General features: G+C 43.0%; 1 protein-coding gene across 1 annotated transcript; it reads right to left on the bottom strand.

Moving 5' to 3' along the window:
* Positions 1 to 4,529: 4,529 nt before the first annotated feature.
* LOC120915977 (sushi, nidogen and EGF-like domain-containing protein 1) lies at positions 4,530 to 14,405 on the bottom strand. The gene is made up of 6 exons (XM_040326817.1): positions 14,312 to 14,405; positions 11,793 to 11,828; positions 11,497 to 11,624; positions 9,866 to 10,156; positions 7,198 to 7,332; positions 4,530 to 5,021 (listed from the first exon to the last, which is right to left on the bottom strand). The coding sequence occupies exons 1-6, from the start codon at positions 14,370 to 14,372 to the stop codon at positions 4,851 to 4,853; spliced, it is 822 nt and encodes a 273-aa protein (XP_040182751.1). The 5' UTR covers positions 14,373 to 14,405; the 3' UTR covers positions 4,530 to 4,850.
* Between the last annotated feature and the right edge of the window lie 10,298 nt (positions 14,406 to 24,703).

Genomic DNA, 24,703 nt, shown 5'->3' with positions numbered 1-24,703 from the left:
GTAGATGAATTCCTGGAAATCAATCTTAAGTCAAATTTTTTATTTCTTTGCTTTTGGATAAAGTCTCAGGCTTGTATTTCTGTCCTTGACCTCATTGGGGATTTTTTTGATTGCTCGTTGTTCTTATCATGCCTATACAGAAAATGGGAAAGGATGGAGCAGTCATCATTGGGACACAAAGGCAGCGATATCAACAAGAGCAATGTAACGTACCTGGTGGATGAGACTGACATGTGGAGGAAGGCCTGTACAGTTGTACAGTTCCGGCTCGAGGGCCACTGATAGTGAGTCAGCAGGCTCAGGAGCACGGCGGGGTAAGAGTGCCTATGATCAGTTCAAAAGTCTGTGCAAGTATTAGCCGGGAACTCATGAGCAGGAAGCCAGACTTGTCAGGTAACAGGCAAGCGAGGTGGCAGATGGGCTGGCAGACTTGGCAGGAGACAAGCAGGGATGCACAACAGGAAGCAGGAGCTGTAGCAGGCTGGAAGAGTTGGAAGCAGGGTCAGACAAGCACGGGTTGGCAATGGGCAGGCAGATCAGGCATAGACAGCAGGCAGAAGCTTAGTCAGGTCACAGGCAGGTTTTGGCAACAGATAACAGTAACTGGAGGAAGAGATCAGTCTGTAGGAAGCCAGGGGTCAGGGCAGGAAGCAGGCAGCGGTAGTCGAAAGCAAGCCGGATCGGTATCAGAAGTCAACACATAAGAATCAGGATTCAGGTAAACGCTGTAGACCAAGCAGCAATCAGTCAGCCCTGAAGCTCCGTTTAAATAGGCAGTTTGGTGCCAGTCCTGGTGAGAGTTGCACGCACGCATATGGTCACGTTCACAGAAGCGCCGGTGGCTGTTCTGGACATTCTTGGTTGGCGCCTGAACTCAGGCATGCACCTGAAAATGGCAGCTGTACCCCGCAGACATCTTTCCTGACAAGCAATTTCAAAATTAAAATCCTTTCTCACTATAATAAAATGTTTTTTTTTTTATATCTTTGAACTGGTTGGAGAGATTTACCATCGGGAAATCACATCCTGTAAGAAAGTGAGCTGAAATCTCATCACCGGCATAGACCGCAGTAAAAATCCGGTGACGCTGGTGAAAGTGCTCAGATATAATATCTATGCAATGGTGCAGGAAGCGTTAGCACAATCTGTATACGACACAGCAGTCTCATGGTCTTAGAAACAATATTGTCCTGAAGGCTTATATCATACTGCAAGTGGGTTCAAGCAGAACTAATGCCTTGTACACACGATCGGTTTTCCCGGCGGTAAAAAAGTCAGCCGGGAAAACCGAGAACCTGCTCGGTAGCTTTTTCCCCCTATGCACGTCCGGTTTTCCTGGCAGGAAAACTGCCATGAGAGCTTTGGTTAAACAACGCTGGGAATCCTGGCAGGAAAAAAGAAAACATGTTCTCATTTTTCCCGCCAGGATTCCCGGCGGTTTTCCTGGCCAGTTTTCCTGGCCAAAAGCTGTCATGGCAGTTTTCCCGAGAGCAAAACTGGTTGTGTGTACGAGGCATAAGACTTTTTTCTAGCTTTGTATAGATTGGGGGAAGGGTTACAACCACTATCTTGTATTCACTGTTGTTTTTACTTCCGTTGGACAAGTCTTCAAATTAACAGTTGGAGCTTTAGGAGGAAAGTCATCCAATTGAAAAGCTTTTCTGATGACAACTCAACTGCAATTTATAATTTTGGGAGATTCTTCCTCATTTCCTGTCTAGAGACACAACAGGAAGCGAGGAGGATTTTTTTCCGAATGGAAACACGGACAGCATTAGAAAAAACTTGACGGGAGTTCCACTTGTTCTAAAACTAGACAAAAAAGTTTTGGCTAAAGTTCTCGGTTAAGAACTCTTCAATTTCATCTGCAGTGAAGTTCACAGATTGTGAGCAACAGAACCGCGGCAAGGTCCTTCCTGTGTCTGTTGAAAAATATGGGTGGAGCTCTGCTCTGCTCCGTGTCCCTTTTGCAGGACGTGCTTAAACACATGAATTATGTACATTTTCTGAATGGACAAACAACTTCAAATAGAATACTTACTGTGGAGACTAGGCATAGCTTTTTTCCCCCCAATATCCTTGTCGTAAAATCCACTATGGATAAACATCTTTTTACTTATCACACTTGATGTCACAAATAATTAATCTGCAGTAAAGCGTTATCAAACATAACAAAATAATACAAGGTTCAAGAGGTTAAAATGTACTAACCTAAGACAAATGTCTTATACTGTATGTTATTAACGTGGAACTTAACTGTATTTGAGTACTGCAAACTAAAAACACTATTTAATTCATTTTTTTTTATATTCAAAGCAGACCCATTCATCTATGTCTTTATTCTTTATCTTCTTGAGAAATCACTTTGAAAAACACCTCCCTAGCATTTCCAGCCACGGCCATCTTGAGTAAGGGCAGATTATTCATGTATCTTTCACTTCCTGGAATCCATTGGCCTAATTAGCTCAGACATGCAGACAGGGTGGGAGGGGTAGGGGGGGGGTGAGTTTAGCTAAGAAAGTCCCTCCTCTCCTCCTCCAGATGGAAAAAAATGAAATGCCAATGTAGACTCCTGGGATGTGTGACATCATTTTGGCCTAGGCCAGAAACCAGGAGGAAACTGAAGATTTTATTTTTTATTTTTTTAACAAGTAAATATAATATAATCTTCTATCTATTTACTAAGACATAAGAATTACAAATATTTAATGTTGATTGAAAGAGATTAATTCCTCTTTAATGTTACATAATTAGCAAAAAAAAAAAAAGATATTTAATGGAATTATTCAAATACACAATACTTTTACGTGTAAACATTAAAGTTATCAATATTTTTGTGGTGATATAATTCATTTTTTGTTTATTCGTTTAAAAAAAAAATTATATTTGTAATCTTCTTTTTAATGTAATTTTTAGAATAACAAACTGAATAGCATGGGCTATGAGAAAATAAAGATTTTTTAATGTTAAGGTGTTTGTGAATTTATATTTGAAAAAAAAAAAAAGAGAAAAGATGTTGAAAAATGTGAATATGTTGTGCATATGATAAGATTTTTTTTCCCCTGTTTCTGAAATATTGTGCAAAGGCTTCATTTTGACATTTACTAAGGAGCTACTCATCTAAGCAGGTTTGACGCAAATTGATGAAAGATGCAAACGAATCGGTCAATGTATGGCGAAAAGGGTGCAAGACTGTAAGAATTTATAACAATTAAATTTCTGAGACTTGAACATGATAAATACAAGACATAAAAATTTTTTTTTTAAATATTGCAATAATATGAAATTAGGTTTTTAGGTAGGAGCCACTATTAGAAGTAAGGCACTGGTGTTAAATGGGCTTAATAGGCCACAGTAGAAGTAATTAAAAGAGGAATGTCAAATATTAGTCAGGGGACAGATAAAAATGTGCATATTATAGAAAGTAGAGAAGATATCAAAAGAAGAAGAGATTAAAAAATGTACAATGCCTTTGACCCTCAGGTGGTCACATTCAGGAACTAACTGTAAACCTCTCTTAGGGCCAGATTCACATACATTTGCGGCCGTGTAACGTAACCCGTTTACGTTACACCGCCGCAAGTTTCCAGTTTTAGTGCCCGATCCACAAAGCACTTACCTGGAAACTTGCGGCGGTGTATTGTAAATACGTCCAGCGCAAGGCGTTCCAATTCGAATAGGCGGGTACAATTTAAATTAGGCGCGCTCCCGCGCCGGACCTACTGCGCATGCTCCGTTTCATAACTCCCGCCGTGCTTTGCGCGAAGTGACGTAATTTTTTTGAACGGTGACACGCGTAGCGTACTTCCGTATTCTCGGACGTGTTACGCAAACGACGTTAATTTTTAAATTTCGACGCGGGAACGACGGCCATACTTTATACAGCAATACGATTGCTGTGTAAAGTTAGGGCAGGTCAAGCGACGACTAAAATTGCGATGGGAAACTAGAGTAGCGGCGACGTAGCGAATGCGGAAAACCGTTGTGGATCGCAGTAACTGCTAATTTGCATACCCGACGCTTGTTTACGACGCAAACTCCCCCCAGCGGCGGCCGCGGTATTGCATCCAAAGAACCGACAGTGTAAAACAATTACACCTGTCGGATCTTAGGGATATCTATGCGTAACTGATTCTATGAATCAGTCGCATAGATACTCTGAGAGATACGACGGAGTATCTGAGATTCTCCGTCGTATCTCCTTTGTGAATCTGGCCCTTAGTTTGCTCCTCCTTATTATATTCAAAAAGTCCCAGAATTCTTGATGTAAGGAAATAAAGATCATATCCAATCTAAAATATGCACGCTTATGACGCAAAGAGCTTTTCCCCCTTTGTTCCTCGGAGGCGGAACTTAAAAATTGTTCAGGTTAGGAAAACAAAGTATGTTGTTTAAATGTTGTGTTGGGTGTTTCTTTTTGATAAATTGTAAAATGTTCTCCTATTGTGTGTGTGGTTTGAGTTTAACTCAAGCTTTATGTTGAAACGAGCAAACAAAGAAAGAAAACAAACAAAGAAAACACAAGAATAAACATGTGGATCCGTTTTTTAAAATCTTTCCACAAACACGCACATCATATTTTATAGGCAAATTATATATATATATTCTTTATAGGAAAGTAATACAATTATATTAGGTTAATAAAACACCAGCCAAAAGAATATGTCTGTTATTTCTAATATACACTTTTTTTTACCACATTTTTGTTATTTTTATGGATTTGTGTGGCAACAAGACATAAAATAAAATAACACACAAAGGAAAAATATATATAACATAGTAAGCTGAAGCATAACAGAGCTGATGACATTACTAAATAATAATACTTACAGTCATTTTGTCAATTTGTTTTATTTTTTACCTATAATCCCGCTGGGATCCTCGGGATACAGTTTGTCCACCTTGAAGACCCATCGGCCGGGGACATTGACATTACTTGTAGATGATATGTTGATGATCTCAGTAGTCAGGGAACTGGCTATTTGATAGTATCCGACTTTATAGCCACTGTTGACCCCAGCCTGCAAGATTTACATTGATACAAAATCTATTGTATTTAAAAAATATATATTTTTCCTGATTCTTTGACCCCCCCCCCCAAAAAAAAAGGATCGCCACCGGACATCCTCAATTGCTCGTTACAGAGCGAGGACCGGGAGCTGTGTGTGTAAACACACAGCTCCCGGTCCTGTCAGGGGAGAAATGCCTGACCGTCTGTTCATACAATGTATGAACAGCGATCAGTCATTTCCCCTAGTGAGGCCACCCCCCCTACAGTTAGAACACACCCAGGGAACATACTTAACCCCTTCCCCACCCCCTAGTGTTAACCCCTTCCCTGACTGTGGCATTTTTTATAGTAATCCAATGCAATTTTTATAGCACTGATCGCTAGAAAAATGACAATGGTCCCAAAAATGTGTCAAAAGTTTCCGATGTGTCCGCCATAATGTCGCAGTACCGAAAAAAATCGCTGATCGCCGCCATTACTAGTAAAATAAAAATATTAATAAAAATGCCATAAAACTACCCCCTATTTTGTAAACGCTATAACTTTTGCGCAAACCAATCAATAAACGTTTATTGCGGTTTTTTAACGAAAAATATGTAGAAGAATACGTATTGGCCTAAACTGAGGAAATTTTGTTTATATATGTTTGGGGGATATTTATTATAGCAAAAAGTAAAAAATATAATTTTTTTTCAAAATTGTCGCTCTATTTTTGTTTATAGCGCAAAAACTCAAGACAGCAGAGGTGATCAAATACCACCAAAAGAAAGCTCTATTTGTGGGGAAAAAAAGGACGCCAATTTTGTTTGGGAGCCACGTCGCATGACCGCGCAATTGTCAGTTATTGCTCTGGTCTTTGACCGGCAATATGGTTTGGGGGTTAAGTGGTTAAATCCACATGCAAAGTTCTTATGTGATGGTCCTGGGATTCCTGCTCGGTGCTCGATTAGCCCATACACATCCTGGGTGCAGTGATGCGGGGGTTCTTCAAAAAGTTCTGCACTTTTTTAAACTATATTAAATATAAAAAAGTGAGGGAACTTTTTGAAGACCCCTCGTAGTTACTTCAGGAATTTTGGTCAATGAGAAAAAGTTAGGCACATTTGGTGGGCTTGCCCATGACTGCCTGCTTTCTGGTCCAGGGTCTTTGGCCTGCTACACACCTTATTTAATTTGACGATTCATAAATATGCCAAACTAACCCTTTTACCCTGCCCTATCCTAGGTCTCTTTGTGTATCAACAGAAATAAGCATCATACTTATTTCTGTTTGCTAAACCGACCATTGCTCAGGCCTGGAAGAAACCACAGGCCCCGTACAGGGAGTAAAAGACCACTTTGACCACCTTAATGGGAAATGAAAAAATGTCCAGTATAGTACAGGACTTAAAGTTTGGAACCTTGGATTACGTATTCCCTACCTTCTCTACATCCAACCAGTTTAGGCCATTTATTAAGCGATGCCTGTGGTAGCCCAGAGTCCGCAGGGGATTAACCCCACTTTCCCTCCTTTTCCCATACCCCTCTTTTATTCTTCTTCTCTTCTTTTTGGCTTTTTCTTGTCTCTTGGGCATGGCTCTAAAGGACCTATTGGCTTTGGACCACTATACCATTGGTCCAAGATCCCGAACAAGCTAAATGTATATGATTGATTATATGCTTATTGTTATTGTTCTGTCTACTTCACATTCTGTAACATTTTATTGCCTCCCTGCCTAGGCCCACTTCAGCCTGTTATTGATTGGAAATGCAATAAAATCTATTGCACAGAAAAAAAGGTATAAGCCTCAGGTATCCCTCACCCTATGGCTATTATTTTACAAGCCCTGGTGAAGGGGGAATGTTTAGCCCTGAAATGCATTGGCTTTTGTTGCTAAAATAAATATTTTATGGACTATCCGGGCTAGTGTGGTGTTCCATCTTCTTGCAAAATTGGGATGGATCATATTGCGCCCTTCCAGCAGATTCAGTCTGAGAACGTTATTAAATTGGCCTTTCTTAGTACCAACAGAGAAGAATGAGGTAAGAATAAAAAGTTTACTAAAATCCTAAAAACATGCATAATTGGTCAAATATTTTTTTTTGTCTTTGTACCCATAGTGGAGTTTCACTTAAAATATAAACTTTATTTATGCATTTAGACTTGTTCAGCCCTCTGAAAGATGATCATTGCTCTACATTCTCACCAGGGCTGGGATTCCTCCAGTTCCTTTACTGTTGCCTCCACTGGATGTCCCTGTCGTCCAAAGAATACTGTCATAGTTGAACATCGTAAAAGTGAGGCTTGCATTTGTGATGAGAACAGCCTGAAATGTGTTAACCTGTAAATTTAGTAAATAAACAAAATTAGTCTTTTTTTTTTTTTTTGTTTCAATAAAAAATTGGCAACGTGCCAAAGCTGCCATTTTGACAAAATGCATTGGAACCCATGGGGAAGATAAAACGTATGCTGGACAGGGGGATTCTAAGGAAGAAATTGACTTTAAATCACCCATGAGGTCTCGTAGACATGACTGAGGAACTAGTCGGGCGAAATACATAGTTTTTCTCGTCGAGTTCCTTGTTATGCTTGTCGAGGAACTCGACAAGCTTGCTTTGCGTACACACTGTCAAGACCAAATCTCCTCGTTCTCAAACGCGGTGACGTACAACACATACAACGGCAGGGGAAGTTCGATTCCACTGGCATAACTCTTGAGGCTGGTTTTGCTAATCTCATGTTACTGCGTGTTAAGTAAAAGTTTGTTAAGAGACGATTTGCACTTTTCAGTCTGTTACAGCTTGAAAAATGTGTTATCTTCATTACAAATGCTACTTTTACTCCCGTCTCATACTTTATTCTTGGCATACACACGCTCGAGTTTCTCGTCGAAAACCAGCCCGACGAGGAACTCGACGAGCCAATTTGAGACTCCCGTCGAGGAAAAAGAGAACTTGCTCTCTTTTTGGCTCGTCGAGTTCCTCGACAGTTTCCTCGATGAAAAATGTACTCACGACTGGTTTCCTCGGCAAAAAAGCTCTCCCACCAAGTTTCTTGATAGATTCTGTCGAGGAAACTGGTTGTGTGTACGAGGCCTGAGGGTTAGAGAAGGACCGCTATAGTTCTGGAAAAATAGCCATACCTGTAACTCAGCTTTCGCCCTGGTTCACACTGAGTGCGGGAATGAAATAGTGCAAGTTCAGCTGAACTCAAACAATTTCATACCCGCTTGTCAGTCCGGAATTCAGGGGGCAATTTCAGAGACATCTGTGTGGGTTTCTGGACAGATGTCAATGGAAATCTCACCTCAAAATTACCAAAAGTAGCACAGAAACTACTTTTGGAAATCAGTGCGGCAGCGCAAATGCGGCGTCGCCCCGATTAGGATGGGGCCATTGAGGGCAATTGCTGCCGATTTGCCAAATCGCACCAATGCGAACCAGGGCTTAAGCCCAATTTGCCCAGAAGTGCTACATGATAAAATTAGGGACTGCTTTTCGAAAAATTTCAGTGGCCGTGAAAGTAATATTAAAATACAAATTATTTTGGTGCATCTTAATAATTTTTTTTTTGCTTTGGATAGACTTGAGAAGAATAAAAACTTAACCCAAAGGTTCCCTAAGGCCGCGTACACACGATCGGTTATCCCGAGGACAACGGTCTGATGGACCGTTTTCATCGGTCAAAACCGATCGTGTGTGGGCGCCATAGGTTATTTAACCATCGGTTAAAAAAAAGACAACTTGCTTTAAAATTTAACCGATGGACGCCTAACCGATAGGTCAAAACCGATCGTTAGCATGCAAAACCATTGGTTAAAAACCTGCGCATGCTCCGAATCAAGTCGACGCATGCTGGGAAGCATTAAAAAATGTACAATGCCTTTGACCCTCAGGTGGTCACATTCAGGAACTAACTGTAAACCGCTCTTAGTTTGCTCCTGGCAAAAACCAGCAAGAAACTTGCTGGGAGATATTTTTTTGCAGAGGAAACCGGTCGTGTGTACATTTTCGTCAAGGAAACTGTCGAGAAACTCGACGAGCCAAAAAGAGAGCAAGTTCTCTATTTCCTCGACGGGAATAGAGAAACTTGCCTTGTCGAGTTCCTTGACAGCCTAACCTTGAACTAGACGAGGAAAACGATGTGTTTCGCCCGTCGAGTTCCTCGGTCGTGTGTAGGAGGCTTGACACGATTGGTTAGTTAACCTATGGTGTGTAGGCGTGACGGACCATCAGTCAGCTTTATCGGTTAACCTTTGGACCGTTCTCATCGGATGGACTGATCGTGTGTACCCTACTTAAAGTAATACTAAAGTCTTGTTTTAAAAAAAAAATAACAAACATGCTATACTTACCTGCTCTGTGCAGGCTGGAGCCTCCTCTTCTCGGGTCCCTTGCCAATGCTCCTGGCACCTCCCTCCTGCCAAGTGCCCCCACAGCTAGCAGCTTGCTATGGGGGCACCCCAGCCAAGCCGCTGCTCTGTGTATTCATTCAGACACTGAGCTGCAGCTCGGCCCCGCACATCTCTCTCCTCATCTCACTGACCTTGATTGACAGCAGCGGGAGTCAATGAGGAGGGAGAATCCCGGACAGCCGAGACTCTCGCGCAACATCGCTCGATCGAGACGGGGCTCAGGTAAGTATTAGGGGGGCTGAGGGGGGCTGCTGCACACAGAATGCATTCAGATAAAAAACATTCTGACTTTAGAACCATTTTAATACACTTTAATGAATGAAACAAACAATGGAACAATTCACATTCCTTGCTCTACTTAGTAGGGAGAATATCTACAGTCCAAGGGAAATTTGCCTTTCTTTCACATGGTGGAATGCTGCACTTATTGAATAATTCAGCATACTTTAAATAGATATACCGTGCTAGATAAGGCCGTAGATCCAAAATATGTCACGTTACTCCATGTGGCCACAAATGCCCACGTCGCTGAAAACGTGGGAAGACTGAAGTAAGAACGGATATCACTCGTTGCGCGGCTTAGGAGGTCGATGTCAGTGCTCTGTCGATAATATATGTCGCCGGCTATGGCGTTGTCCACATCTGCCCAGAACGGAGCCACAAAGGGGTTGCTGCCATTAAATACTGGGAGTTTTTTGGGTGTGAACGCTGTGATGGATGTATTAAATGATAGTAGGCCATTGTTATCGACCTAAAAACAAATGAAATACCTTCATGAAATAACAAAGTAAAATAAGACTTAATTCCATAAAATCAACTGGTTAACATTTAAGAAGCTTCAGTAGCGCTGCTGCTAATTCATTTTCAAATTTGGTGAAAAACTCCATCCTTACCTTCAAAACAATCAATACAGCCAGGTGCACAGAAAGCTGAAGTTATAGCAATACGGGGGGTGGGGCCTTATCCGCCGGGGGGAACTTTTTCTGAAAGGACGTAAATCATCTGGGCGGCCTTCCAGAGGACATTCCTCCTCAGCATAGAAACGCCTACTCCCTCGGGGAGAAGTACCCGGAAGCCAGATTGCAAATATAGATTATACGGTATGTACAGCGTAAAAAAAAATAAATAAATGCGGACTGTACATGTTAGAAGTATAAAGAAGTTGGTCTGATATAGATGTTATTTGGGTGAACCTCCGCTTTAACTACAGTTCAGTCATCTGTTCAAGTAAAGCTATGTACATAGCAGTGACCCTATTTGAGGTGCCCAGTGTAGCCCAGAAGAACCCACCCCAGGCTAGGTCTCTTATGTAAAACACACACCTCGGCCCCCATCAAGGAGGGGACATGGAAAAAAGTGCCACCCGCCTACCCTACATGGTGGTTCAAAAGGAGAATGTAACATATTAAAGTGGAGGTTCACCCAGAAATGACAATTTTTAAGATTAGATTGATGCTCATTTTATCAAGGGGAATCGGGTAATTTTGTTTTTAAATCGAAGCCGTACTTACCGTTTTAGAGAGCGATCTTCTCCGCCGCTTCCGGGTATGGGCTGCGGGACTGGGCGTTCCTTCCTGATTGACAGTCTTCCGACAGGCTTCCGACGGTCGCATCTATTGCGTCACGATTTTCCGAAAGTAGCCGAACGTCGGTGCGCAGGCGCCGTATAGAGCCGCACCGACGTTCGGCTTCTTTCGGCTAGTCGTGACGCGATAGATGCGACCGTCGGAAGCCTGTCGGAAGACTGTCAATCAAGAAGGAACGCCCAGTCCCGAAGGCCATACCCGGAGGCGGCGGAGAAGATGTATCTCTAAAATGGTAAATACTGCTTCGTTTTTAACAAAAACTACCCAATTCCCCTAGACAAAATGAGCATCAATCTAATCTTAAATTTTTTTTTTAGGGTGAACTCCCGCTTTAAGTGGAATTTAATTAAATGAGCCTTAATTCAAATTAAAGAAAGAAAGAAATCATTTTTCAATCCTATTAAAGTGATGGTGGACTCTTTGAAGAATAGAGAGGCTCAGGAAATTGCAAGGAAGAGACCAAGCCAAAGAAATTGACATATAACAGTGTACAGGGAGCACTCACATAGATAATGGTAGATGCATTTCCAAAGAGAGTTAGCTTGGTAGAAAGTGTTATTGGGCCATTTACTCCATCATCCAATTTTGGAGCAGTGGTATCATATGACGAATTCCCATATGGGTACAAAAGACCTGCAGATCAGAGAGATAACAAATGTTTTTTTTGCATAATGTAACTACCAATGCAAATACAATTATTTTTGCACATATTCTTTAAAATAGAAAGACGCTCATCTTCTTTACGTAAATCTTAAGACGCTTCTCCAAAAAAGGTATCAAATACAGATTTATGGTTCTTACTTGAAGATGTTGAAGTTGTGCATTTGATAGAGTAATCTATAAAAAAAAAAGAAAAAAAGTGTAAACAAATGATATTAAAAATAAATACAAACAACGTGTACAACGTCTCCAAAGTTGGGGGAAATTCTCTCTTAGACCCCTTTCACACAGCATTTTTACAGCTTTTTAGCGTTAAAAATAGCGCTATTAAAACGCTCAAAAAACACTCTCCATGCATCTCAATGGACCCTTTCACACTGAGTCCTGCAAGCAGCATCTTTGGAGCAGCTTTTGGGCGCTGAAAGAAACGCTCCAAAAACGCCCCTCTCCATTGAAATGAATTGAAAGCGCTGTAAAAACGCCTTACCCTTTCACACTGAGGCCCCGTACACTTGAGGAGACATGTCCGATGGAAACGGTCCACGCCCGAGGGCTTTCACACTGAGGCGATGCGCTGGCGGGAGAGAAAAAAATCTCCTGTCAGCAGCATCTTTGGAGCGGTGAGAGGAGCGGCATGTATACCGCTCCTTCACCGCTCCTTCCCATTTAAAACAATGAAAAACTGTGGCAATACCGCCCGCAATGCGCCTCTGCAGAGGGCGGTATTAACCCTTTATCGGTCGCTAGCGGGGGTTAATACCGCACCGCTAGCGGCCGATTCCCCTGGCAATCCCAGCGCTATACCGCCACCGCGGCTCCCGCGTCAATGTGAGAGGGGCCTTAGGGTCTTAGCAGTGCTTTACCACCACATTGGGATTGCAGATGAGGCTTCGCTCGAAAAACACTCTAAAAACGCTCGAATAACTCTTGAATAACGCTCGAAAAAAGCTTGAATAACGCTTGAATAACGCTTGAAAAAAGCTTGAATAACGCTCGAAAAACGCCCCAGTGTGAAAGGGGCCTTAAGGATGCCATACATGGGTCAAATTTCAAACAAATCTTTTTTTGAAAATCAAAATTTGTGCGTTTTGTGATCCGATGGCGCCACCATTGATTTCGAAATTTGGCCAACCAAGCCTTCAATTTCACCTCCTGTTGCTACAGAAATTTTTTTTAGTCTCCGGGAATCTTCTTTTCTTCACGGGAATTTTCTTTTCTTGCACATGCGCTTTTTCTTTTTCGATTACATTTCTCGCACGATTCTCCCATCATCGATTAGAAAATCATTTGTTTTTAAATATATTCCCAACGTGTCCGATTACTCAAATTCGATGGCCGCACGAAAATCGACTGTTGCTGCAGCCCACCAATGGTGCGAAATACGAACGAAAATATCTTAAATAAGATTTTCGAAAGAATTTTTTTTTCTAAATCCGACCCGTAGAGCCTTTCGAAAGTCTTATCTAAGAATTTTTTCGTTCGTATTTCTCACCATTTAGTGGGCTGCAGCAACAGCCGATTTTCGTGCGGCCATCGAATTAGAGTAATCGGACATGTAATTTTTTTGAAAAAATTTACGATTTTCTAATCAATGATGGGAGAATCGTGCGAGGAAGGTAATAAAAAAAAAATGCGCATGTGCATTTTTTTGATACGCCGGCGTAATTTCAAAATTCCTGCGTCGTATCTTTGTTTTGAATCCTCAAAACAAGATACAACGGCATCTCGCCTCGATCTGACAGGCGTACGTCTTAGTACGCCGTCGCATCTAAGATGCAATTTTTCGGCGGCCGCCAGGTGGCGTTCCCGTCGAAATCTGCGTCGAGTATGCAAATGAGCTATTTACGGCGATCCACGAACGTACGTCGGGCCGTCGCTTTTTTTTCCGTCGTTTGAGTTCGGCTTTTTCCGGTGTATAGTTAAAGCTGCTATTCTGAGGCGTACTCAATGTTAAGTATGGCCGTCCTTCCCGCGTACAATTTTGAATTGTTTACGTCGTTTGCGTAAGTCGTTCGCGAATAGGAATTTGCGTAGAATGACGTCACCGTCGTAAGCATTGGCGGGTTCCGGTTTAATTTCAAACATGCGCACTGGGATACCCCCAGGGATGGCGCATGCGCAGTTCCAAAAAAACGTTGTTTACGTCGGGTCACGCGTATTAACATAAAACACGCCCCCATTAGATCCATTTGAATTCCGCGTTGTGGATTCAATTTAAGAAAGATAAGTTACGGCGGCGTAGCGTATCTTAGATACGCTGCGCCCGGCGCAGATCTTTGTGGATCTGCCCCTTAGTATACACAATAAAGAAATAGTAGTACCATCATCCTAAAAGTCAATTAGAATAGAGTTTTGGGCTAAGGGGACCCCAAGGACCCAAAGGACCAAGAGAATGGGGGGCAAGAGGACTATACCGGTACTATAGAGAAAAGTAAGCTCAGGAGGTAGTAAAGATTAAAATATATATATATCAATTTATTAACATAGTATAAAAAAAAACACGGTCATAAAAAACATCAGGACAATAATACAAAACAAAACAAGGTCTCAACTAGTTTCGCGACTGAGTCGCTTCGTCAGGAATATGTAGAGATAAGTAATAGAGATCAATCAAGAAAAGAGACATCATCAGAGGTATTGCAGGATCAATTTGGACTTACCCAGCACAAGCAGGAGGATAACAGTGTAGAAGCCCTTAGAAAAAATGTTGGGTTCTCCCATTGCCAACAATTGGGCGTGCACCCCGGATGTTCCTCACCTAGTCAAAAGACAGCCACGTCAGGGTATAGCACAAGGACAAGTTCTTTTGCACAACACTTTCAGTGAAGCAAAAATAATCTTACTAAACTTTCTGTAATTTTTTACAGAGAAAAAATAAATCAGCTGACATTTAAAACCCAACTTTGGGCATTTTCTTTTTGAATGGTGCCCCAGGACATATCCGGCCCGGTCAGTTTAGGTGGATGGCCATGTCTTGGTAGGTTTGCAGTTCATTCCATTTTCGGATGATGGATTAAACAGAAGCTCCGTGAGATGTTCAAAGCTTGAGACATTTTTTTATAACCTAACCCTGCTTTATACTTCTCCACAACTTTATCCCTGACCTGTCTGGTGTGTTCCTTGGCCTTCATGATGCTGTTTGTTAACTAAGGTTCTCTAACAAACCTCTGAGGGCTTCACAGAACAGCTGTATTTATACTGAAATTAAATTACACACAGGTGGACTCTATTTACTAATTAGAGGACTTCTGAAGGCAATTGGTTCCACTAGATTTTAGTTTAGGTGTATCAGAGTAAAGGGGGCTGAATACAAATGTACCCCTCCCCCCCACATTTTTGAAAACCATTTATCATTTTTCTTCCACTTCAATATTATGTGCCATTTTGTGTAGGTCTGTCACATAAAATAAATTTACGTTTTTGGTTGTAACATGACAAAATGTGGGGAATTTCAAGGGGTATGAATACTTTTTGCGTGTATAGTTATAGTGACGCTGCACAAAGCACAACTTGTGGAAGGCATTTATTTAAAATGTCATTATCGTCATCATTGAATTTAAGAAGACAAAACAAAATTCTAAGTTTAGCGTGTTATTTTTGCTATGCATTCTTTATTTTCTGTCTGCATTCTTGACTCTCAGCAGTCCCAGTCTGTAGAGTCATCTGGGGCAATAGAGGCATTGATAGATTGTGCGCATTTTTCTGCATCAGAACCTTCTACATACATAGGAACAACATACTTAAAGCGGGGGTTCACCCTAAAAAAAACCTCTAACAATACATGGAGCCGGCCTATGAGAGCGACAGTATGCTGTTGTTTTTTTTTTTTTTTTTTTCCGTACATACCATTATACGGCTATTTTCACCCCCGGCTTTCCCTCGGGAGTGGGCGTTCCTAATCACAGGCTGTGATTGACGTGCTTCCGACCTGCGCATACTGCGTGTCACGAGTTGCCGAAAGAATCCGAACGTCGGTGCGTATGCGCCGTATAGAGCCGCACCAACGTTCGGCTTCTTTCGGCAACTCGTGAAGCGCAGTATGCGACGGTCGGAAGCACGTCAATCACAGCCTGTGATTAGGAACGCCCACTCCCGCGGGGAATAGTGATGGACAGGAGAGAAACTGCTGCAGTACTCAGGTAAGGATCGCGATTAAAAAAAACAAAATAACGGATTAGTTATTGTCTATGCCTGTAGGTTTACTGGAGCCAAAGTAAAAATTTAGGGTGAACCTCTGGTTTTCAAAGCACAGTTTTGGTGCCATGAGGGATCCAGTTTACTCTAGTAAAGGACAAACCGCACAAAGAGCCAATCAGTGATAGAGGAGCTAATTGACAGATAGATGAGCTAATTACTACTGTATGCTGTATCGCCTTCACTGTCCAATAATGGGATGGGGAAAGGTCCATGATGGTCTGGGCTCAGAGCCGTCTTAATTTCGTAGACTAAAACATTTTAGGCAACTAAAATACAACTAAAACTAAAACAATGGAGATTAATAAAATACGACTAACTAAATGGAAATTTGACTTCAAAATGAACACTGGTCTGTAGTACCAGGGCCGTTTGAAGGAATCTGGGGGCCCCAAGCAAAATGGACATGGAGGCCCCCCCAACCCCTCCCGCACGCAAATCCCCCATGTTCTTTTAACTCCCCCTGGGCCCCCTCCCTCCCTATGTTCTTTTTACGCCCCCCGACCCCCTCCCTACCGGGTCCGTACCGCACCGCAGGAGATTCAGTTTCCTGTTCACGGCCGGACTGAAAGGAAGTGAGCACTCAGTGTGCACTTCCTGTCAGTGGTCGGAGTTCCACACAGACGTTCGTAATTTCCGTTCTATTTCTAAAGTCCGACGGAAAAAAATCCAATGGGGCCCACACATGGTCGGAATAAGTGAAAAAGTGCTGATTATGCAAATTTCCCTTCTCATAACTTGCTTCTAAGCATGCGCGCTTTCCCCCCGTCGTTAAAGTCTACACACAACCATTTTTCACGATGAGAAAAATGACGACGTGAAAAACTACGAGAAAAAATAGAGCAGGTTCTAAATTTTTAATGCCCATTTTTCTCGTCGAGAAAAATGCTCCAGAGCCCACACAAGATCTTTTTTAATGACCAATCTAAAAAATTGCATTTTTCTCGTCATGAAAAACGGCCGTGTGTGCGCGGCATAAGAACAGAAAGCAAGAACAAATCTCTTTAGCTAGAAAATATATATATCTTTTTTAGAACCTCAGTCTGTGTTGAGTGAGGATCTCATTGTATAAAAGTAATAAGACTTTATTTTTGGTTCTAACTTTCCAAACCCTCTGAAAACAATAGATAAGGACCTCTTAAGATTATTTGAGAATACTTGTGAATATCATGTTATCTATGATATACGGAAAGTAGGTCAGCCATAATGACTTTAATTTTTAGGGTTTGTCCCTGAAAACGCCCTTTCCTTCAAGGTCTTAAAGTAGACTTATTTTTAATTTTGTTTAATCTTTTATTAAATTTTTATGCAAAAAAAGACATATGTATATCCTAGAATATGCACACTATAAAACGTTTTTTTTCTTTAAATCCTCCAAAATAATCTCAAATTTCTTAGATTCTAAAGTTACCCCTATTTTTGTCCTCCCAACAACCACCACCCCCTTCCAAAAAAAGAAGAAGAAAAAAAAAACGACAACCCAAGCCTTTTTTTTCAATATGAATAGAGTAAGGGAGCTTTTTTTTGCAATCTGTGTCCCATTGGGGAGATTTCCCTTCACTTCCGGTCCAATAGCCAACACAGAAATTGAGAGGAAATCCATACAAATTGATTGAGATCTTTGTAGTTACCAGAATATTGGTCCCCTCCCCTTTGCAAGATTTCTTTGTCTATTCCTGTTCTGGTGACCACTCAAAATTTGGAAAAAAAATTCACTTTCGGTGATAACGTTAACCAGGAAAAATACAGAGGGTAAATCTCCTTAGCAGAGGCACAGACAGCAATAAAAACCCTGTCAGCTGTTCTAAGCCCTCTATACTCTATATAAAAAATATTCCCTTTAGTTAAACTTTGAATTTGTTGACAGCCAGGAAACAGAGGGTAAGAACCTTAGATATTGTCTGACACCTCTTCAAAAGTCAGGAACTAAGGAGACATCTCCCAAATGTGTATATAGACAACAGCAACACACCCATGTAGGGTACTACCCCTTGCCCATGCTCCCAAATCGGCACACCGACAACAGCAACACACCCAAGAAGGGTAAACCCCCTTGCCCATTCTGTAAACCCCCTCGCCCATTCTCCCAAATCAGCACACACAAAAAGAGTCCAACTCCTTTCCCTTGCTCCTAAATCGTCACACACTGACAAAGGCAACAGACCCAAGAAGGGTACAACCCCTGCCCATGGTCCCAAATCGGCATACTGACAACAAAAACAGACCCAAGAAGAGTAAAACCCCTTGCCCATGCTCCCAAATCGGTTCACTGACAACAGCTACAGACCCAAGAAGAGTAAAACCCCTTGCCCATTCTCCCAAATCGGCACATTGACAAAAGCAACAGACTCAAGAAGGGTACAACCCCTTGCCCATGCTACCAAATAGGCATACTGACAACAACAAAACACACAAGAAGAGTACAACCCCTTGCCCATGCTCTTAAATAGGCACACTGGCAACAGCAACACACCCAAGAAGAGTACAACTCCTTGCCCATGCTCACAAATAGGCACACTGACAACAGCAATAGACCCAAGAAGAGTAAAACCCCTTGCCCATGCTCCCAAATCAGCACACTGACAAAAGCAACAGACCTAAGAAGGGTATAACCCTTTGCCCATGCTACCAAATAGGCATACTTACAACAGCAAAACAACCAAGAAGAGTACAACCCTTTGCCCATGCTCCCAAATAGGCACACTGACAACAGCAACACACCCAAGAAGAGTACAGCTCCTTGCCCATGCTCACAAATAGGCACACTGACAACAGCAATAGACCCAAGAAGAGAACAACCCCTTGCCCATGCTCCCAAATCGGTACACTGACAACAGCAACAGACCCAAGAAGAGTAAAACCCCTTGCCCATTCTCCCAAATCGGCACATTGACAAAAGCAACAGACCCAAGAAGGGTACAACCCCTTGCCCATGCTACCAAATAGGCATACTTACAACAGCAAAACACCCAAGAAGAGTACAACCCTTTGTCCATGCTCCCAAATAGGCACACTGACAACAGCAACACACCGAAGAAGAGTACAACCCATTGCCCATGCTCACAAATAGGCACACTGACAACAGCAACACACCCAAGAAGGGTACAACCCCTTGCCCATGCTCTCAAATAGGCACACTGGCAACAGCAACACACCCAAGAAGAGTACAACTCCTTGTCTATGCTCACAAATAGACACACTGACAACAGCAACACACCCAAGAAGGGTACAACCCCTTGCCCATGCTCCCAAATTGGTATACTGACAACAGCACCAGACCCAAGAAGAGTAAAACCCCTTGCCCATGCTCCCAAATCGGCACACTGACAAAAGCAACAGACCTAAGAAGGGTATAACCCTTTGCCCATGCTACCAAATAGGCATACTTACAACAGCAAAACAACCAAGAAGAGTACAACCCTTTGCCCATGCTCCAAAATAGGCACACTGACAACAGCAACACACCCAAGAAGAGTACAACTCCTTGCCCATGCTCACAAATAGGCACACTGACAACAGCAACAGACCCAAGAAGAGTAAAACCCCTTGCCCATGCTCCCAAATCGGTACACTGACAACAGCAACACACCCAAGAAGGGTACAACCCCTTGCCCATGCTCTCAAATAGGCACACTGACAACAGCAACACACCCAAGAAGGGTACAACCCCTTGCCCATGCTCTCAAATAGGCATACTTACAACAGCAAAACAACCAAGAAGAGTACAACCCTTTGCCCATGCTCCCAAATAGGCACACTGACAACAGCAACACACCGAAGAAGAGTACAACCCCTTGCCCATGCTCACAAATAGGCACACTGACAACAGCAACACACCCAAGAAGGGTACAACCCCTTGCCCATGCTCTCAAATAGGCACACTGACAACAGCAACACACCCAAGAAGAGTACAACTCCTTGCCCATGCTCACAAATAGGCACACTGACAACAGCAACACACCCAAGAAGGGTACAACCCCTTGCCCATGCTCTCAAATAGGCACACTGGCAACAGCAACACACCCAAGAAGAGTACAACTCCTTGCCCATGCTCACAAATAGGCACACTGACAACAGCAACACACCCAAGAAGGGTACAACCCCTTGCCCATGCTGCCAAATCTGCACACTGACAACAGCAACACACCCAAGAAGGGTACTACCCCTTGCCCATGCTCCCAAATAGGCACACTCTTAACAGCAACACACCCAAGAAGGCTACTACCCCTTGCCCATGCTCCCAAATCTGCACACTGACAACAGCAACAGACCCAATAAGGGTACTACCCTTGCCCATACTTCCAAATCTGCACACTGACAACAGCAACACACCCAAGGAGGGTACTACCCCTTGCCCAAGCTATCCAATGTAAAAGAAAAAAAAAAAACTTTAACTGGAGTTGAGTTTTAAGCAGAAACACACAACCACGGAGGGATTAACAAGAGTAAACACATAATTTAAAAAATTGGTTAGATGCTTCCCTTTTAACGAATGCCATCAAAAGTCATTATTTCTAAACTTTCATTCTAACAAACTTTTAAACCAATCAAAAACAAGCTGTTCTTTTGCAATCCACTTTCTTTTCAAGAAGTCGAGCATCCTACCTGAGCTTCATGTCCTGCACATCCGAAGATAATTCCACTACAATCTGTCTCTCTTATATATATAGAAGTACCGTGCTACTCTTGTTTCTCTTCATTCCTTTTCACTATCCTCGTTGGTCCGTTCCAAGTAATATGACGATATACGACACGGTTGGAAGACTTTTCCTGCTTCCGCGCTCTTCTAGGAATGTAAATGTCAAAGTGCTTCAATGTGGTTTTGCACGCTAACTATTTAAAAATAGCAAAATAGTCAGTAAAGTTTTCATACCCCTGTTGTTACCACTGGCCCGGATTCAGGTAGATTTGCGTTTTTTTTTTACGGAGGCGCAGGGCAACGTTTTTGCCCTGCGCCCCCGCAAATTTACTGCGCTGCCCTTGATTGCGCCGGCAAAATGCCCGGCGTAAGCGCGCGCAATTTAAATGATCCCGTAGGGGGCGGGAATCATTTAAATTAGGCGCGTTCCCGCGCCGAGCGTAGAGCGCATGCTCCGTCGGGAAACTTTCATGACGTGCATTGCGGCAAATGACGTCGGAAGGACGTCATTTGCTTCAAAGTGATTGTGAATGGCGTCCAGCCCCATTCACGATTCACTTACGCAAACGACGTAAATTTCAAATTTCGCAACGCGGGAACGACGGGGATACTTTAGCATTGGCTGCCCCTGCGATTAGAAGGGGCAGCCCTACGCTAAACACGCCGTACGCAAACGACGTAAACTGCGTACGCAGGGCGCGCGTACCGTAGTGAATCGGCTTTAGTATGCAATTTGCATACTATACGCTGAGCACAACGGGAACGCCACCTAGCGGCCATCGCAAGAATGCAGCCTAAGATATGCGGGCATAAGAGCCTTATGCCACGCATATCTTAGGCTGCAGTCGGCGTAACGAGGTTCCTGAATCAGGAGCATTCGTTACGCCGGCGCAAGTAAGCAATTGCGCTGTGTAACTATGGTTACGCAGGCGCAATTGCTTCTTGAATCTGGGCCAATGTCTGTTTGTATTGTGCATTGCCATGTATAACTTTGTGGGTTGAGTACAACCTGCATAGATCTTTCCTCGGAAATAATAAATAGCCATTCATATTATGTGTGAGACCTTTATAGAGGTGTCTTTTTTTTCTGCATGCAGTGTCTTCGAAAGTATCATCAATGATAATTGCAAAGCAAAAAAAGACTAAGGCCTCGTACACACGACCGAGTTTCTCGGCAAAAACCAGCAAGAAACTTGCTGTTTTTTTTTTTTTGCCAAGGAAACCGGTCGTGTGTACACTTTTCGACGAGGAAACTGTCGAGGATCTCGTCAAGCCAAAAAGAGAGCATGTCTTCTTTTTCCTTCGACGGGATTGGGGAAATTTGGCTCGCCGAGATCCTCGACAGCCTAACAAGGAACTCGACGAGCAAAACGATGTGTTTCGCCCGTCGAGTTTCTCGGTCGTGTGTACGAGGCTTAAGGCCCGGATTCACATACATCGGCGCATATTTATGCGCCTTTATTTACATATGAATGCAGCTGGCCTCAGCTATTTACATACTGTATGAATCATCCCGTTATTTACATATGAATCATCCCGTTATTTACATATGAATGACGGTTATTTTCATGTAAACACAGGGGGGCTAGATTCACGTAGAATGGCGTAACTTTGTGCGGGCGTAACGTATCCTATTTACGTTACGCCTCCGCAACTTTTACAGGCAAGTGCCGTATTCTCAAAAAAAAAAGTTGCGGCGGCGTAGCGTAAATAGGCCGGCGTAAGCCCGTCTAATTCAAATTGTGAAGAGGTGGGCGTGTGTTATATGTAAATCAGGCTTGACCCGACGTGATTGGCGTTTTTCCCGAACGGCGCATGCGCCGTCCGTGGAATTTCCCAGTGTGCATTGCTCCAAAGTACGTCATTGGTTTCGACGTGAACGTAAATGACGTCCAGCCCCATTCACGGACGATTTACGCAAACGACGTAACTTTTTCAAATTTTCGACGCGGGAACGACGGCCATACTTAACATTGGTACGCCGCACTTACGCCACCATATAGCAGGGGTAACTATACGCCGGGAAAAGCCTAATGTAAACGACGTAACTGTACTGCGTCGACCGGGCGTACGTTCGTGAATTTGCGTATCTAGCTCATTTACATATTTCGCCGCGTAAATCAGCGTACACGCCCCTAGGGGCCAGCGTAAATATGCAGTTACGATCCGACGGCGTAAGAGACTCTAATAGATATCTATGCGTAACTGATTCTAAGAATCAGGCAAATAGATAAGACCGGCCGGACTCAGAGATACGACGGCGTATCTAGAGATACACCGTCGTATCTCCTCTGAGAATCTGGCCCAGGGTCTGCAGATGAGTCATCTCTACACAACAATAGAGCAGAGCTGGGCAGCATTGGTAGTAGCACTTCACACTGAGATATCAGGACACAGCACAGGACTAGAACTTCAAGGTACAAGGGAATTTAAACTGGGATAGTTGGCAAGTATGAGGCAGCTGCTTTGGGCCCCACAACAATGACATGGCCCAGGGCAGCTCCCCGTTTTGCCCTCCCTTAAAGACGGCCCTGTATATAGTGTGGAATTAAAACACTGACAAAAAAAACAAAAAATGTGTTGTTTCTTTAGTTGTTGTGTAGCCAGAATCCTGTTGTTTTAATACCCATAGAAAATGCACCATACCATATCTTCACTGACCTTTATATATCATGTTATCGGTTACCTACTGAAGCCATGGAAAGGGAAAGTAACAACTTTTTTTTGTTTGTTCAAGAGATTTTCCATCACTTTACTAAGGAAACGTTGTAACTGTGACTATAAAGGGCACGCATCTTCAGTGACAACGCAGACAGGAATAAAAGATAAATATGGTCCCGCAAAAGATAAACACCCTACGCCAGTCCAGAGGAACCAAGCCTTATGCCGCATACACACCATCACTTTATGTGATGAAAAAAAACGACACTTTCTGTGAAGTAAAAAATGACGTTTTTGAAACTTCATTTTTCAAAGACGAAGTTGCCTACACACCATCGTTTTTCTCACAATGTTCTAGCAAAGCGAGGTTACGTTCCACCACGTTTTACCATTGAAGCTCGCTTCATAAGTAGCTTCTGGGCATGCGCGGGTGAAAAAACGTCTTAGAAAATGACGTTTTTTGCTACACACGGTCAATTTCTGTGAAGTAAAAAGTGCACTTTTGAAAAACCTCACATAAAATTGAAGCATGCTTCAATTTTTTTTGGTCGTTTTTTACAAGACATAAAACGACGTTTTCCCCCACACACAGTCAATTAAAGTGACGTTTTTAAAAACGTCATTTTTTTTCATCACATAAAGTGATGGTGTGTACGCGGCATTATAAAGAATAAAATGGCCAAAAACGTCTTATTAAAATTTTTTCATTAACCACTTAAGGACCCCTTCACGCCGATATACGTCGGCAGAAGGTGCACGGCTGGGCACAGGCACGTACCTGTACATCGCGGGCGGCATGCTCGCGACCTGGTCCTGTTCTCGGTGACCGCGCCCGCAGGACCCGTGGACCCGATCGCCGCTGGTGTCCCGCGATCGGGTCACAGAGCTGAAGAACGGGGAGAGGTGAGTGTAAACAAATCCTTCCCCCGTTCTTCCTAGTGTGGCTGTCACGACGTCACACGCACAGCCACGCCCCCCCCCCCACAGTAAGAACACTCCCTTAGGGCACACTTACCCCTACAGCGCCCTCTCCTGGTTAACCCCTTCACTGCCAGTGTCATTTTCACAGTAATCAGTGCATTTTTATAGCACTTTTCGCAGTGAAAATGTGAATGGTCCCAAAAATGTGTCAAAAGTGTCCGATGCGTCCGCCATAATGTCGCAAGTCACGATAAAAAATCACTGATCGCCGCCATTACTAGTAAAAAATAATTATTAATAAAAATGCCATAAAACTATCCCCTATTTTGTAAACGCTATGGCCCGGATTCACATACATCGGCGCATATTTATGCCGCCGTAGCGTATCTTCTTTACGCTACGCCGACGCAGCGCAGAGAGGCAAGCACCGAATCCACAAAGCACTTGCCACCAAATCTGCGCTGGGTTTCTTAGGCGTAAGTCGTCGTAAGAGGAAGTGGTCGTAACTCTGAATCCGCGCCGTCGTATATTTAAGTGTATTCTCAAAATGAGATACACTTAAATCTAGCTAGGATAGGGCGGCCTGCGCCGTCGTATCTTAGCTTTCTATTTAGGCTGGCCGCTAGGGGCGTGAACG

The sequence above is a fragment of the Rana temporaria genome, chromosome 10, assembly GCF_905171775.1.
Source record: "Rana temporaria chromosome 10, aRanTem1.1, whole genome shotgun sequence".
NCBI lineage: Eukaryota > Metazoa > Chordata > Amphibia > Anura > Ranidae > Rana > Rana temporaria.
Note: the sequence above shows the minus strand (reverse complement) of the source record. Positions and strands in the feature narration are given on the sequence as shown.